This window comes from Tiliqua scincoides, chromosome 3 (genome assembly GCF_035046505.1).
Source record: "Tiliqua scincoides isolate rTilSci1 chromosome 3, rTilSci1.hap2, whole genome shotgun sequence".
Classification (NCBI taxonomy): Eukaryota; Metazoa; Chordata; class Lepidosauria; order Squamata; family Scincidae; genus Tiliqua; species Tiliqua scincoides.
Window position 1 is genome coordinate 103,502,686 of NC_089823.1, and position 17,875 is coordinate 103,520,560.

General features: G+C 47.1%; 1 protein-coding gene across 1 annotated transcript in view; it reads right to left on the reverse strand.

The window, feature by feature from the left end:
* Positions 1 to 16,051, reverse strand: part of OBI1 (ORC ubiquitin ligase 1) — a 31,385-nt gene extending 15,334 nt beyond the window's left edge. The window contains exon 1 of the mRNA XM_066621464.1: positions 15,906 to 16,051. Coding sequence (XP_066477561.1) covers positions 15,906 to 15,977 — 72 coding nt within the window. The 5' untranslated portion in view covers positions 15,978 to 16,051. The remainder of the gene's footprint in view (positions 1 to 15,905) is intronic.
* Positions 16,052 to 17,875: the final 1,824 nt, after the last annotated feature.

The following is a 17,875-nucleotide window of genomic DNA, read 5'->3' on the forward strand; positions in this document are numbered from 1 at the left end:
GAGGTTATTTGCAGCATGGATCCATGTCAGTGGTCCCAAAACTTTGTCACACTGCTAAATTTGACCTCTCACCTGCTAACTTCTCCAATTTCAGTTTTATATATTTATGTGTGTGCATGCATGTGTGCATGACATGTCTAGAACACATGTGACGGAGCAGTGTGGGCAATGAATGGTCTACTCAGATCTACATTTGCTCCACAGCTGGCACAGATTTGAGTAGACCATGTAGTGCTTTTAGGCACGGGAGGAAGAATTGGATCTGGAAAGGCTGCCAACCCTGCCCCTCTCCTGGGTGTGAAACACCCCAGTGACCTCTGCAGACGCGTGTGGCCTCTGGGAACTAAGTGCCTCTGGGAACTAAGTGCCAGGTAAGGCACAAGAGTTTAGCATCTGGGCGAGGAGAAGGCAAGGAGACCTCTGAGTTTTGGAGAAGGAGAGGAGGAGGAGCAGGAGGAGGAGGTAAGTGTACTCATTCTAACGCTTTGTCTTTCTAACTCCCTGTCTTCTAACCTTAATCTTACCTTTAAAGCAACCTTAAATCAAAATTGAAAGTTAGCACCTAAGGGAGGTACATAGGGCTACTCGTGAGCAGGAGCAGAGTCCTACTCGTGAGTAAGAGCAGAGTCCTACTTGTGAGTAAGAGCAGAGTCCTACTCGTGAGTAAGAGCCCAAGGGTCAGGCATTTAAATCAAAGTTGAAAGTTAGCTGCACCTAAGGTAGCACTTAATCGAAGGAAGGGAGGAGGATAAAGTGGAAAGCAGGTTTTTCTACTTGTTTAAATTAAACCTATACTTAACCCAGGTTAAACCTAATCTAAGTTAGAACATAACCTAAACAGGTCAGTAAATTGGGACACAGGATCTAGAGAGCAATAAATAATTAAACAAACCCAAATAAAAACTAGCTTGAGGTTACAAAAACAGTCCAGCCTAAGAGAACAGAACTAGGAGGGAAAGGACCTAGGAAGGGCCAATTCCCAACCCATTAAGAGCCCCATTAGGCTAATCCAAGCAGTCCATTCAGGAGCCTGCAGAGTAGGTCACGCCCATCAGCAGCCATTTGCCTTCCTGAGCTTTTGTAAACTCATCTGGGAAGGCCAGCCCCCTTTCAATCAGGAAGGAAGGAGGGGGGAGGAGCCAGCCAGGAGTATAAAGCTAGGCGGGCCATCGCGTGAGGCCCTCTGCAGACGCGTGTGGCCTCTGGGAACCCAGTGCCTCTGGGAACTAAGTGCCAGGTAAGGCACAAGAGTTTAGCATCTGGGCGACTTCAGCAGCAGGGCGAGGAGGCCAGGGCCCCATACACTGCCCTTCCTCTTCCCTTGAGAAGAGGGCTGCTAACCAGTGTAGGGTTTTTAAAAGTACCCCTTAATAAAACAACAACAACAACAACAAGAAAGCTATGCAGTCAGACAGCCAGCAGCAGGGTGGGGGCTATCCAGTGTTCTGCATCGAGTGCCACATGTATGATTATATGCCTCTGGGGCATAAGTCATGGGTGTGTCCTCGGTGCAAGGAGCTCCAGGCTCTCAGGGAACGCGTCCGCTCCCTTGAAGCCTTGGTGGCCGACCTGGAGAAGCGCAGGCAGCCAGAGGAGGACCGTGGGGAGACTTCCGGGGACGATCAGGCTTCGTCCCAACCTCAGGCGTGCAGCTCCTCGGCTGCCCGGGTGGGAAGTCTCGGGACTGGAGGACGTCATCCTGGAGAGGAGGGAAACAATCCCCTAGGGGGGATCCCTTCTCCAGGGGATGGGCCCGTATCCGAGCGCACTCGGGATACTCCTCGGTGGGAGGGGGGTCGGGGGCTTCTTGTAGTGGGGGATTCGATTATTAGAAACATAGAGAGGGGGGTTTGCGACGGATGTGAGGACCGCATGGTGACTTGCCTGCCTGGTGCGAAGGTTGCGGACATCACTTCTCGTCTAGACAGGCTAGTAGACAGTGCTGGGGGAGAGGTAGCGGCTGTGGTGCATGTCGGCACCAACGACGTGGGCAAGTGTAGCTGGGAGGTCCTGGAGGCCAAATTTAGGCTTTTAGGCAGGAAGCTGAAAGCCAGGACCTCAAAGGTAGCGTTCTCTGAAGTGCTACCTGTTCCACGCGCAGGGCCAGCTAGGCAGGCGGAGATCAGGGGTCTCAATGCGTGGATGAGACGGTGGTGTAGGGAGGAGGGGTTTAGATTCGTTAGGCACTGGGGAACGTTTTGGGACAAGCGGGACCTGTACAAGAGGGACGGGCTCCATTTGAACCAGAATGGAACCAGACTGCTGGCGCATAACATTAAAAAGGTGGCAGAGCAGCTTTTAAACTGATCCCTGGGGGAAGGCCGACAGGAGCCGAGGGGCATCCGGTTCGGGACTCCTCATCCCTATGGGATGAGGATGGGGAGGTTAGAGAACAACAAGACAAAGGCAGGGTAGGAGAAGAAATTGGGAAAGGTAGGGTGATGGGATGTGATAGACGGTTTGGCACAATGAGAGGATGCGGGGACAAAGGAGCGAAAAAGCAGCCCATCCTGGGGCATTCCGTGTATAAATGCTTTTATGCGAATGCCCGAAGTCTACGAGCAAAGGTGGGAGAACTGGAATGTCTGGTGACAAGGGAAAATATTGACATAGTGGGCATAACGGAAACCTGGTGGAATGCGGAGAATCAGTGGGATACCGCAATCCCGGGCTATAAACTCTACAGGAGGGACAGGCAGGGGCGTGTTGGAGGTGGAGTGGCCCTTTATGTTAAGGAAGGGATAGAATCCAGCAAAGTAGAGATTGAAGGTGGGTCCGACTCCACCGTAGAATCTCTGTGGGTTAAATTACCAGGCTTGTGCAGCGATGTAATACTGGGGGCGTGCTATCGTCCTCCAGACCAGAAATCTGATGGGGACCTTGAAATGAGGAAACAGATCAGGGAGGTGACAAGGAAGGACAGGGTAGTAATCATGGGGGACTTCAATTATCCTCATATTGACTGGGTCAATTTGTGTTCTGGTCACGATAAGGAAACCGGATTTCTTGACGTGCTAAATGACTGTGGCTTAGATCAGCTAGTCAAGGAGCCCACCAGAGGACAGGTGACTCTGGATTTAATTTTGTGCGGTACGCAGGACCTGGTTAGAGATGTAAACGTTACTGAGCCATTGGGGAACAGTGATCATGCTGCGATCCGTTTTGACGTGCATGTTGGGGGAAGAATACCAGGCAAATCTCTAACAAAAACCCTTGACTTCCGACGGGCGGACTTCCCTCAAATGAGGAGGCTGGTTAGGAGGAGGTTGAAAGGGAGGGTAAAAAGAGTCCAGTCTCTCCAGAGTGCATGGAGGCTGCTTAAAACAACAGTAATAGAGGCCCAGCAGAGGTGTATACCGCAAAGAAAGAAGGGTTCCACTAAATCCAGGAGAGTGCCCGCATGGCTAACCAGCCAAGTTAGAGAGGCTGTGAAGGGCAAGGAAGCTTCCTTCCGTAAATGGAAGTCTTGCCCTAATGAAGAGAATAAAAAGGAACATAAACTGTGGCAAAAGAAATGTAAGAAGGTGATAGGGGAGGCCAAGCGAGACTATGAGGAACGCATGGCCAGCAACATTAAGGGGAATAATAAAAGCTTCTTCAAATATGTTAGAAGCAGGAAACCCGCCAGAGAAGCGGTTGGCCCTCTGGATGGTGAGGGAGGGAAAGGGGAGATAAAAGGAGACTTAGAGATGGCAGAGAAATTAAATGAGTTCTTTGCATCTGTCTTCACGGCAGAAGACCTCGGGCAGATACCGCTGCCCGAACGGCCCCTCCTGACCGAGGAGTTAAGTCAGATAGAGGTTAAAAGAGAAGATGTTTCAGACCTCGTTGATAAATTAAAGACCAATAAGTCACCGGGCCCTGATGGCATCCACCCAAGGGTTATTAAGGAATTGAAGAATGAAGTTGCAGATCTCTTGACTAAGGTATGCAACTTGTCCCTCAAAACTGCCACGGTGCCAGAAGATTGGAGGATAGCAAATGTCACGCCTATTTTTAAAAAGGGAAAGAGGGGGGACCCGGGAAACTATAGGCCGGTCAGCCTAACATCCATACCGGGTAAGATGGTGGAATGCCTCATCAAAGATAGGATCTCAAAACACATAGACGAACAGGCCTTGCTGAGGGAGAGTCAGCATGGCTTCTGTAAGGGTAAGTCTTGCCTCACGAACCTTATAGAATTCTTTGAAAAGGTCAACAGGCATGTGGATGCGGGAGAACCCGTGGACATTATATATCTGGACTTTCAGAAGGCGTTTGACACGGTCCCTCACCAAAGGCTACTGAAAAAACTGCACAGTCAGGGAATTAGAGGACAGGTCCTCTCGTGGATTGAGAACTGGTTGGAGGCCAGGAAGCAGAGAGTGGGTGTCAATGGGCAATTTTCACAATGGAGAGAGGTGAAAAGCGGTGTGCCCCAAGGATCTGTCCTGGGACCGGTGCTTTTCAACCTCTTCATAAATGACCTGGAGACAGGGTTGAGCAGTGAAGTGGCTAAGTTTGCAGACGACACCAAACTTTTCCGAGTGGTAAAGACCAGAAGTGATTGTGAGGAGCTCCAGAAGGATCTCTCCAGACTGGCAGAATGGGCAGCAAAATGGCAGATGCGCTTCAATGTCAGTAAGTGTAAAGTCATGCACATTGGGGCAAAAAATCAAAACTTTAGATATAGGCTGATGGGTTCTGAGCTGTCTGTGACAGATCAGGAGAGAGATCTTGGGGTGGTGGTGGACAGGTCGATGAAAGTGTCGACCCAATGTGCGGCGGCAGTGAAGAAGGCCAATTCTATGCTTGGGATCATTAGGAAGGGTATTGAGAACAAAACGGCTAATATTATAATGCCGTTGTACAAATCGATGGTAAGGCCACACCTGGAGTATTGTGTCCAGTTCTGGTCGCCGCATCTCAAAAAAGACATAGTGGAAATGGAAAAGGTGCAAAAGAGAGCGACTAAGCTGATTACGGGGCTGGGGCACCTTCCTTATGAGGAAAGGCTACGGCGTTTGGGCCTCTTCAGCCTAGAAAAGAGACACTTGAGGGGGGACATGATTGAGACATACAAAATTATGCAGGGGATGGACAGAGTGGATAGGGAGATGCTCTTTACACTCTCACATAATACCAGAACCAGGGGACATCCACTAAAATTGAGTGTTGGGCGGGTTAGGACAGACAAAAGAAAATATTTCTTTACTCAGCGCGTGGTCGGTCTGTGGAACTCCTTGCCACAGGATGTGGTGCTGGCGTCTAGCCTAGACGCCTTTAAAAGGGGATTGGACGAGTTTCTGGAGGAAAAATCCATTATGGGGTACAAGCCATGATGTGTATGCGCAACCTCCTGATTTTAGGAATGGGTTAAGTCAGAATGCCAGATGTAGGGGAGAGCACCAGGACGAGGTCTCTTCTTATCTGGTGTGCTCCCTGGGGCATTTGGTGGGCCGCTGTGAGATACAGGAAGCTGGACTAGATGGGCCTATGGCCTGATCCAGTGGGGCTGTTCTTATGTTCTTATGTTCTTATGACCCTCTCCCTGCCCCAAAATGCCTCCTCCCCACCTTACCCCTGACCTCCCCCCACCCAGGAATGCCTCCCCATCACCTGGTGGGGAACGTACCATTGACAGGTGCTGCCTGTCATTCAAGCAGCACAGAGGCCCAGCATTAACAGGTGATGAAAGGACACATTTCTGGGATACTTTTGTGAGGGTTTTTTTTTTCCCCCTAAAGCAAAGATGAGATAAAAAGCTAGAATTTTAGAGTGAGTTTTGGAGATGGATTCTCATAAAAATGCTCTATGGAACATATTTTTGTTTGTGCAGTAAACCCCTCTGTGAGAGAAGATTTCTTTATCTTGTCCTAGCATGCAAATATTGGATGAGTGTGTGTGTTTGGGGTTCAGCCCCCTTTTAACCCATTTCTGCCCAGCCCACAGGTGTATACATCTGGTCCCTGTTGCATATATGCAATGTTGGGCAGAAAATGGCTTAATCTGCTTTGAGTTTTAAAGTACAACGTGTTCTACTTCTATTTCTGAGTTTTAGCTCTTCGAGGTATTCCTTTGAGAAAGAATTACTTGAAATGATTCAGGACATCAAAGAACTGCACAAATATAATTTTAGATAGTTGGTCTTTTTGGCAAAAGGTTCCCCCAAATTTTGAAAAATTTCTAGGGTATGGGAAGGATCACCACAAACTTGGCATCAGTCAGAAATAAAACCAACCAAAACCAAGCTTATGTCGGTCTCTCATTTATTTTGAGTAGAATCTTATTTTGAGTAGCAGCTGCCTGTACTTCCCATGATTTCCCATTCAGGTGATCTCCCTAATCTCAGTATGAGCCAGGCTTCGCTTCCGAGACTAGACACACTCAGGCCGTCTCAGGGCCGCAAGGCCACAAAGCAACCATGGGCTTATCTTTCTCACTCGGCAAGCAAATGAGAAACCAAAGCAAGTTCAGGGGTTGCCCCTGCTAGCTGAAACTACAGAAAGTCATCGGGATTAGGAAACTCCAGGACCTGCATAAAGAGAGAGGTAGCATGCTGTAACAATGGCTTGGCGCATGAGCCAGTGAGATCTCAGTTCAGTTCTCATCTCTGCCTTGAACCTGTGGCGTGACTTCAAGCAAGTCGCTGTCCTCTCAGTGTGCAACTGCCATACTGGTGGTGTTCTACCTCACAGGGTTGTTGTAAGGAATACTGATATACAGGTCCAGCCTTGATATACACGGATATTTTTATACACGGATTTGACTCAACACGAATGGCCACTGCAAACCAGTAGGAATGTGCTGATCCCTGGAGAAGGGGAAAAATGCACCCCTTTAAAATCAGTTTAAAAAACTGAACAGTCCTTTAACAATAGCCTCCTTAATGAGAGAGAGAGAGAGAGAAGGCAGCTGGCTGACAATCCATCAATCCTTCTCTCTCCAGGCAACCCCTCCCTCCCTCCTGAGCAAGTGAAAGAAAGGTGATCACTTTGCATTGGTGAAGGGAGGGACTGAGAGAAGTAGAGGACTGATTGATGGACTGTCTTCTTAATGACTCTTATCTTACATCACAAAGGTCAGCAAGGCTGTTTTTAAATCACAGGAGCAAAGAAACTTTGTTTTTTACATTGATTTGCTATAGTGCATTTTTTGTCATCCACATGAGTGCTTGGAATGGAACCCACGCGAATAATGAGGCTCAACCTGTAATCAGTAATCGCTTGAGCACCTGAAGTTATTCAAGTTATTCATATTTTGCAGAATTTACATTTTTTGGAGAAAAACACAATTGTGGTAGAAAAGATGTGGTTAGGAAGGTCCACACTGTGTAGGACTTGAATACCTAAGAGGGATTCACAAACCTGCTTAGATTTAAGATTCTACAGGTTGCTTTGCTGTCTTTTCTGGAACAGTCTAACACAATACAGCTTCTGGGATTCAGACTTTTTCACTTGTTTTCCCATCATACCAAGGACTAGAAACTTTCCAAAAATAAAAGCCAAGATTCTCCAAGGTATGGATTCTGCACCAGAGTTATTTTTGTGCAAAGTCCAAGACTAAGACTCTGGGCTAAAGGATTGTAGGCAATAGTCTTTAAACTTCATTACATTGATTGCAAAATTCACAGTGCAAAACCACAGCCAGTTTGTCCTCTCTCTTGCCAGGCAAAATTAGAGAAGCTTTCCCTGAAGGGGCAATACATTTCATCAACCCTGCTGAGCTGTTTCAAGCATTGATAACTAATACAATATGCTGCATCATAAAAGCGGCAAAAATAAAAGCGCTTATGCCATGGAGACTTGTGTTATAAGCATTTGTATCTTAACAAGATGCTTATATATTTTCCTAAAGGAGCCAACAGTTTACAGAAATAAGTTTCTAAAAGACATTACTAATACAAACTCTCTTTCATTTAAAATTCTGCTTGGAGTCAAGAGCTGGGACTCCATAATGAACTAAACAGAGAAATTCTGCATCATGTAACTTTTCCCACTATGAACACTCTTGTTTTGGTTCCTGAACGAAGTTACTTTCTGTTCCTCCAAGTCTTAGACGTGTGCTTCTAAGTTCTACTCTACTTCTAGAGTCTTGAAGTACAAGACAAAATAAAAAACTCATCTCAAAAAAAAGTGCTTGTCTACCATTGGTTCAACATGCATAACTCTCCAATGACCTACAAGGGTACTGTGACATGGGCAGCATTACACATGTGTACACCTGTGTTTTGATGATGAGCTTGGCTCACACCTAGAGAAAGATCAGAAATAGAGCTGAACCCAGATGTTTTACCCCAGTCTACCTTAGCAACACTTTCATAGTATTAGTTCCATTGACAGTCACCTGTCCCTTCCTTATTAATAATCAGAACAATGCACGTCACAGGCAGCCGCTGCCGCCTCCTCAGGAGGAGGGGACTTTCATCCCTTCCCCGAATAAAGCGAGTAGCCCAGCAATGGACAGCCCAACATGGAGGAGCAGGATCTGGTGGAGCAAAGCTCCACAGGCCCCACCTCCCTCTTGTCCTGCTCCCTCCCCCAGCATGCCTTCTCCCCACCCTCCCTCCACCTCTCCCGACCACAGAATGCCTCCTCCCCACCTCCCTCTCCAATAGGACTGAGTCCTAAATCACTACACTACCTGGCTTGTATTTTACTTGCTCGGTGTAATGTAGAAGAGACTCATTACGGTGGGTGATGGGGGAAAAAACTCTGTGCTTTCATTCAGACTATCCAACTTGAAAACTAACATGCCAATACAAAGACAAAAGAATAAGCTGCAACAACAAAAGCAAGGAATACCCAGAGTAGCCATCTTTTCTTAGGGTAAGCCTAAAGCTTTGCTTAGTAATTAATTTTTGAACTAAGTTTTCATAGGTCCCTGCTTCTTCTACCTCTCCTTTCAAAAGAGCTGTTGTCTGTCCTTTTCTAGGATAAGGTTGGGGCATTTGGTGGTTCCCTGGGGCATTTGGTGGGCCACTGTGAGATACAGGAAGCTGGATGACATGGGCCTTTGGCCTGATCCAGTGGGGCTCTTCTTATGTTCTTAAGGTTTTTGATTTCTTGGCTCCTCTGAGAGAGCCTAGCTGTTGCAAATATCTCAATGAAAGCACATCACAAGGAGCGGCTTCATAACAACCTCATCACCCCAGTACATTACAATATAGATTTTCTTAAGACATTCATAGCGACACAAAAATGCTGGTTGCGTAACACAGAAAGCATCATCTTAGGAGAGGTATTCCATCCTGTGCAAGAGGGAAAGAGAATGCCCACCAGCTGTGAAAAGGTAGCATCCAGAGCAACATTTTCAGGAATGAAAGAGTGTTCCACTCACACAAAGTGAAACACTAACTTCTGTCCACCTACACAATGCCTTCCACTCTCAGAGGAAACTTATGTCCAGACTCCACATTCATTCACAGCAGCATCACTCTGGATGCTACCTTTTCTTTAATTTTTTTTTTTAAATTGCTGCTTGGTAAATCAGGAGTAGATTTTTCTTCCATTAATCAACAGGTTTAATTGATTTCTCAGACCACACAAAGCATCGTTAGCAAATATAGCTGCTGGCCACCTCTAACATGTGTGAGGCTTGCTCAGCAGCTACTGATAAATCTGGAGCTACTGGGAGCACAAGAGAATTCCTGTTCCCCTTCTCCTATCATCTATACAGGTGTTTCTCAACATTTTTCCTTTGTCCTCACATAGTGCACTTATTGGAAGTAAGTGGCGATGACATCATCACCAGTCCTGGGTTGGAAGGTCAGATGCAATGCAGCAACCAGCAGTAAGAGTCTGAGGGTGGACGGGAGGGCTTTTTCCAGCATGGAAAAGCATGCTTTGGAGCTCCACCCACCAAGCATAGCCTCCTGTTATTAACAATATTTATATACCTCTTTTCAACAAAAGTTCACAAAGCGGTTTACAGAGAAAAATCAGATAACTGCCGTATATTGTGTCTTGTTCCTGGTCTTGATGCCAGGCAACCAGCATCCAGGGTCCCGCGAGCACCACCAGACACCACCTCAAGTACCACTGGTAGTACCCATACCACTGGTTGAGAAACACTGATCTATACCCCTTATCTCATGTGGAAGTTAAGACAGCGGTTCTCAAACTCACTAGGAGAGTTTGAGCCACAGTAAGTCATTGCAAGGGCAGGGGGAGGAGGCAGGGACACGATCCCCAAGATTGCATTGCTAAGGGGGCTGCAGGGACTGGCCTTTACTTACCAGTCCCTGTAGCAGCCTCCGGGGGGGGGGGTGCGGGGTGCCCTGTGCAACCATCTGCAGGGCTCCCCAGATCTTAAAAAGTGAAAGTGGAGCGATCATGCCCTGCTTCTGCAAAACCGGAAGTAGAGCGTGATCACTCCGCTTTCACTTTTTAAGCCCCGGGGAGCCCTGCAGAAGTTCATGCAGGGCTCCCCGCACCCCTGGGAGGCTGCTGCAGGGGCTGGTAAGTAAATGCCAGCCCCAGCAGCCCCCTTAATGATGCAATCCTGGGGACTGCATTGCTGCCTCCCCCTGCCCCTTAAGGGGAAAGTGGCCAGGACTCTCTGGCTGGGGCGTCGCGATGCCCCAATCTGAAAACCACTGAATTAAGCCTAAGTATTTGTTACCAAATTGAATGCATAATCTTCCTGACTCCCATCTTCCTTCTGTCCCTCTTTTTTTAAAAAACAACAACATGTACGATTTGCTTTTCAGGCATAATGGTTTTCCAAGCACAATAATAAAATAAAATAATAAATTCACAGTAATAAAATTAGACTTGTAGACAAGTTATAGGACCTTCACAAGGACAGTATCATTGTTGCCTCCCCTGTGGCAAGTTTTAGGTTGTAAGCTCCTCGGGGCAGGAACTTGTTTTCTTGCTAGTCTGTGTTATCAATGTGCATAGTACTTCAAATATTATTGCAGCTATAGTCTCCAGTACATAGGACGCAAAGTCAGCTTGCTCTAGTTATATACTTGCACACAATATCATTTATTTATTTATGGGATTTTTATACCATCTCTCTCAAGATTTCTCAAGACACTATAAACCCCATTTTTAAAAAGTGGGGTTTTTTACAATTATTGTTCTATATACAATTCACAGAATCCTCAATTTCTCCCAATGTCTCCCTTTCAATGTGTGGTCATCAAGCTGGCTGCATGATTATATCTTCTAAGCCTTCACAGGCCGCTGCAGATCCCACCTTGGCCAGTTCTCAAGATTTTATCTTTTATCAGTCAGCTCCACCATATCCCACACACTTCACATTCCTCTGCAAGCTCTATTAGCGACCACCAGTCTCCCATCCATGGCTGAACCAAGGTTGATCCTGCGTCTTCAGGCAAGGCAACAGCTCAACCTCCAGACCACACTTCCTGCCTGAAGACAATATTTTTCCTTCCCCCCCTCCCCAACTGCATCAGATCCACTTCATACTTTATGCAACAGTTGCACTTGACACTGACATACTGGTGTCCCCTGTTAGAAACAGGGGAAGAAGCCAGCACCAAGCATCAGACAAGCAGAATTCAGTCTACCATCCAGAGGCTCCTTAATCAGCCAGTTTCAGGGACTGAAAAACAAGGGATTTATCAAGTTTACAATACATGCCTGGTGAGCAATGTCCAACTTTGTGAGCACAGATTGCAGGGACTTCAGCAACCTACAGAACCAACATGCATTCCTAAACATTTGAGGGGGAAACACCAGTTGGCGGAGGCTCTCTAGAGCCCCAGGTCATAATCATACACAGACAGAGATAAAAAGAAGCAAGGTTGGGATTGTGCTCTCAGTAACTGTAATTCTGACTGTTGCTATTTGATACATCAATACTGAAACCACTTGAGCTGGTTCAGCATTGTCGACAACAATGTCTAGTAACTTGTATATAAACATCAACGTTTTCACTTTAAAAAGTAAAAAATAGGACACAAACTCTCCTATCTCTATCCTCCATACAATACAATTTTCTTAGTTTGATTTATGAATGCTAATGTTTTACATTAAATGACCCCTAGTTATCCTTGTGTCCTCTATAAGCAAAAATCTCAAAGAATTTACACTCTATGGATACTGGATTTATTTTATTTAATTTTTTTTTTGGGGGGGGGAAGGAATGCCTAAAAATCACTGTGCAGTTTGTTATTGTCCATTTAATATCCACTCCAGCATATACCATTAACACACACACACACACATATATATACGGGGTGGGGTTGCCAACCTTGTCTGAAGCTATTCTTCAGGATTTTTTTCCCCACCCGCACATAATGTTGGAAATTTCTGAAGACCCTTTTTAAAGTCACCAAGATTGCTTCTAGTAGTCACCTAGCGATTAGTGCTCATTTCTGGAGACTTCTGGACAACATTTGAGAGTCAGCAACCTTAGGCGGGGTGGTAAAGGAAGAGTGCTATACAGTTGTGTGGGGAAAATTTGTGTATGTGCAAAAGTTTTCTTTATTAAAAGGCATTAACCGATTCACAGAGGTAATATGGAGGCGCGCACAACACTCAGTGAGGAGTTGTTCCTGGACTTTTCCAAACAGAAGACAGATCCAGACAGGTGCCCCAGATAGAAAATCCAAATCCCTGTTATAAATGGACATTTTGCTGCTCTTCAAAGGTACCCCCCAAGTCTGCTAGCCTGAAGCAGGCAGTCTCATGCCTTGATAGCATGGCCAAACATGCGTTACCAAAGCGTCCTGCAAACCAGCCTTCATCCATCATAACCTGCAATAGGTAACCACCTACCAGCCCATATCTGATGCAGTGGCATCACCAGGGTTTGCATTGCCTGGTGTTGGAGGCCAGCGCTTCACCCCTATGATGGATCTCCTCCTATGAAGTGGGCAGGGCTACACCCTGGGAGGTGGGTGTGGGGATGCACTATCGCCCCACTCCACTGTTTTTTTGGCTATAACTTGTGATAGAATAGAGGTATTTCAATGCAGTTTGTTTCATTGCATTCTGCATGAAATTACAAATCAAATTATATATAACATGATGATATTCAAAAATATCAATTTTGGCCAATAGTGGTGTCACCCCCCTATGCTGCCCACACCCCCACCGCACTCCCCTAGTGATGCTCAGATGGAAGGCTCTAAGTAGGCATGCCCATCCCATAGGAAGTTTCTTGGCTACAAAGCTTAACAGCATGCCTGACGTTAATCTCACCTTTGTGAATCACATCATAAAACAGATTGAAAGCAAGAATATACTGTATTGCTGTCCTGTGCCTACTGGCACAGGATTAAGCCCCTTTGAAAAATCTACAGTACAGTACTTTTAAGTGCATATGCTCTGAATGATGCTATAACTATAACAAGATCATTCAGCATTGAGGGAGAAGGGGTAGAAAAGAGGAGAGACCAGGGAAAACAAGAGTTACATAGAATAAATAAAGACATTTTAATACAAGTACAGAAGTTATGCCTGGGCTCCATTCACAGCTACATTTACATTACCTTTTATTCTTGAAAAACACACCCACAGAATAAGACAATCGTGCTTTTAGCACATGTAACATATTAGCTCCTTGCTGTGCATGTAAACAAATGGCAGATCAAAGTCCATTACTCTACAACACTTGGCAGCAGGTTGTTAAAATACGTTGTAGTTCCCTACTTAACTTCTTTGCCCAGGTCACACGGTGGCAGAGTTGGCTGGCGGACCTTTACCATTAAAAGGGCTACCAGCTACTTCAAAAGAGCAAAGTGTGCATTACTATGAGACTCCACAGCACTTTCCGTAAGCAAGCTTTCCAGGGCTCTGGAACCTGTGGCAGCATAGGTGTGCAACACCCAGACACAGTGCCTCAGAAGTATAATCATAGGGTGGGGAGGGGAAACAGGTTAAAACCAGGGTGTCAACCTCTTTTCATATAGTGGAGTGGAAGTTAGCATTCATGCTACCTGCTGATGGCTGGAAGTGACATCATTAAGCAGGAAGTGATGTCATTAAGTAGATCAGGGGTCTCTAAACTTTTTGGCTGAAGGGATGCATGGAATATCTGGAACAGTGTTGAGGGCCGGAAAAAAAATTAAATATAAAATTTAAATAAACACATTAGAGATGGAACTTAGATGAACGAATAAAATAAATGGGCTCAAATGTCCAGGACTTCTCCAAGAATGAACACAGCCCAAGAAATAAAGCACACACTTAAATGGACCCCCATTCCCTCACCCCACAAGCACAACTCTGGTTGTGTTTGGTCAACTGGGCCAGAGGGTTTCAGGGCGCAATCCTAACCCCTTATGTCAGTGCTTTCCAGCACTGACATAAGGGCAATGCAGCTCCAAGGTAAGAGAACAAATATTCCCTTACTTTGAGGAGGCCTCCATGAGTGACACCCAACTGCAGGATACAGCACACGTCCCATTGGCACTGCTATGCCAGTGCTGGAAAGCACTGACATAAGGGGTTAGGACTGCACCCTCAGTTGATCAGAGGCTCTCAGATGATCAGAGGCTGGCCATGGGCAGGATAGAGGCTCGCTGCAGGCCACATCTGGCCCCTGGACCAGAGTTTGAAGATCCCTGAAGTAGATGGAGAAAATTGAGCACTTTGTTCTCACCTAGAAACTCATTAACTGCAGAGGAGAATCTATGCAAATCTTGTTCCTACTTTCAAGATATGAGGTGCAAGAGGCTGACCTGTTCGGGGTCGACACTCTCTAGATTGGTAGGAGCCCTGCCGCTGATAGAAATGGTAGCCCATTTCATCCAAGAGTGCATGCCAGTGAAGGAGTTGTGGAGGGGCGTAGCGAGGGCCTTTAAGTGGCCTGAACTGGCCCAACAGGCCTAGGAGACTACCATCTCTGGGAAGGAGCCGGCGGGAGGTATGAGGGAACTCAAGAGGACAAGTAATGCGGTACAACGGAGGGGAGGAGACGATAGGTGCGAGGTGCCACGGTCTACGGTAAGATTGATAAATCTGTATGTCCTTTTTGCAGTGGGCATTCAAAGGGGCAAAGAAATAAAGGAGAAAAAGTCCACCAACACGCAGGGATGGGTCCACTTTGAGGTCTCCAGAGTATACGGTGTCGCGGCTTACAAAAGGGTAAGAACCGGTAGAGACAGGTGGAAAAAATGGTGGGAGTGGTTAGATGGGGCGAATCCACCTATAACGTGATGTATCTGTGTTCTAGTTAAACAGTTGATGTAACGTGACTGTAGTTGAAAATGTAAAATGTGGTTTCTTTTCCTTTGTATTATTTATTGTAGTATGAAACTTTTAAAATAAAAATCTATATTTCCCTCACAAAAAAGAAATCTATATTTCCCACTGTCAAGCTAGGAGAGCCCAATTATAAACAAGAGGCCAGATACACTGGGGGCCGCATTCAGCCCACAGGCCTCAACACAAGGCAACGGTCACATCAGCTAGCCCTGAAACGGCACCATAAATCTGGGCCGGTGTTAGTAAGTCAACCATAGAAACCCCTGAAGGTGCAAAATCAAGGATAACTCAGCGGATCCACTGACCTTCAGGAAAGTTTTCAAGGGCAAGAGGAAGCAAGGAGAAGGGGGGTCTTCTCTGAGACGTTTCGGTGAGCGTGTGCCTGGCTGGCCCAGGGTTGAGCACTGCATCCTGTGGCCTACTCTGTCACTTGCAGAGCTGGCACCCTTTCACCCCCCACCACCCATACCCCACCACCACGTGTAAGTCCATCACATACATCCAATAGCAAACCACCCAGCTAGGAGCCACCATTCACAAAAGGAGAGGGGGGAGGGAGGGGGAGAGGAGAAGCCCCCCGCCCCCTTCCCAGCAGCCCCTCCATTCACACAGGGCAGGAGCAGCGCCCAGCTTCCAGCCAGGGAACGAGCCTTCCCGAGAAGGAACTCCGCCGCCCCTATACAAAGGGAGCGGGTCCCTCCAGGGTCGCAGCATCATCCCCACGAGCGCAGGTGCCGTTACCTTCCCCAGGCAAATGTGGCAAGTGATGGGCAGCGTGAGAGACAGTGTCACCCCCTGAACGTTCTGAGCCATTGTGACGTCGCCTTCGAATCCCGCGAGCGTGAACGTTCCAATCCACAGGCGGCTGCCACAACCGCGGCGGCGGCGGAGGGGGAGGAGGGCTGGCTCTTCAACTCTCACGCCGGGAAGGTCTCGGCTACGGCAAGGCGGCGAGGACAAGCTTCCGCGGCGGCACGGCAACGAGAGCGCTTTTCAGAAGCTCCTGGGAGGGGGGAGGAGGAGCCGGGGAGGCTGAACTCACCCAGGCAGGACGTGTCCCTTTCTCCGGCCTCGCGTGGGGCGGAAGGGAGGAAAGGAACACGCGCAGATGGGAGAGCTCTGCCCGGACTGCACCACTTCAGGCTACAGGAGGGCCGCACTCCCCCTCCACTGAAAGAATAAAAGTGCCTGATCCTTGACGCCCTCCCTGGAGCTATGTAGTGGGGAGTCACCGCTTGGCCTGTTGCTGCTGTTACAGACTGACAGCCCAAGCATAGGCATGTCTACTCAGAAGTAAACCCCATTATAGTCAATGGGGCTTCCTCCCAGGAAAGTGCGGATAGGAGGGCAGGCTAAGAACCCAATCCTGTGCCTGTCTACTCAGAAGTAAGTCCCATTAGAGTCAATGGAGCTTACTCCTAGGAAAGTGTGGAGAGGACTGCAGCCTCAGTAGCTGACCATAGAAAACCCACTGGCCCTCGAGCCTCCAGCATCTGCAATATGGTCATAGCAGAAACACTCAGGCTGCAATCCTATACATCAGTGTTTCTCAAACTGTGGGTCAGGACCCACTAGGTGGGTCACAAGCCAATTTCAGGTGGGTCCCCATTCATTTCAATATTTTATTTTTAATACATTAGACTTGCTGCTGTAATGGAATGTGACTGCATTTGGGGAAATGTGACAGATCTGTACTTTTAACAGATTACTGTGTTTATGCTTTTTACTCCTGGGTAAGTGTGGGTAGGATTGCAGCCTCGGATTGTTAAAAATTTCCTTGCTTGATGATGTCACTTCTGGTCATGTCATCACTTCCGGTTGGGTCCCAACAGATTCTTATTCTAAAAAGTGGGTCCCGGTGTAAAAAGTGTGAGAACCACTGCTATACACACTTACTTGGGAATAGATCTATTGAACTTGATGTGAGTTACTTCTGAGTAGACACGTATAGGATTGGGCTGTTACTTTCCTGGGTCGGTGCAAGGGTTACAGGAGGGGCTGTAAGCCTGGTGGAGGAGAAATTACTTGGTATGCAGAAAGGTCCTAGGTTTAATCATTGGTATCTCCAGGGAGGGCAGAGGAAAAGCTCCTGGCTGAAACCTGACAGGTGCTGCTGGCACTACAGAGGTAGGGAGACCAGGAGGCTGACAGTGTACAGACCAGTTTTCTAAGTAAGGATCATGCATGTTAAGTCCTCTAACACCCAAACAAACTTTTCAGATGCTAAACAGTATCATTAATCCAGCCCAGGCACCAGTTTACCATCTCAAAGAAAGATAAACTAAAGATACCCCCAGCCTTACAACAGTCTCTGAAGTGACAGCCCAATCCTAAACCGGTCTACTCAAAAGTAAGTCCCATTATGTTCAGTGGGGCTTACTCCCAGGAAAGTGTAAAATTGCAGCCTTAGGGCCCAATCTTATCCAACTTTCCAGCACTGGTGCAGCCACAGTGCAACCCCAAGGTAAGGGACCAAATGTTCCCATATCTTGATTAGATCTCTGTGACTGCCTCCCCACCACTGGATGCAGTGCACACCCCATTGGCACAGCTGCACTGGCACTGGAAAATTGAATAGGATTGGGCCCTAAGTTGACAGACAATGAGTGACTGTAAGCTTTTGGGTGGAATGGAAATTTTAACCTTGATCACCCTAGTCCAGTGGTTCTCAAACATTTTGACACTTTTTAGACCTACTTTTTAGAATGACA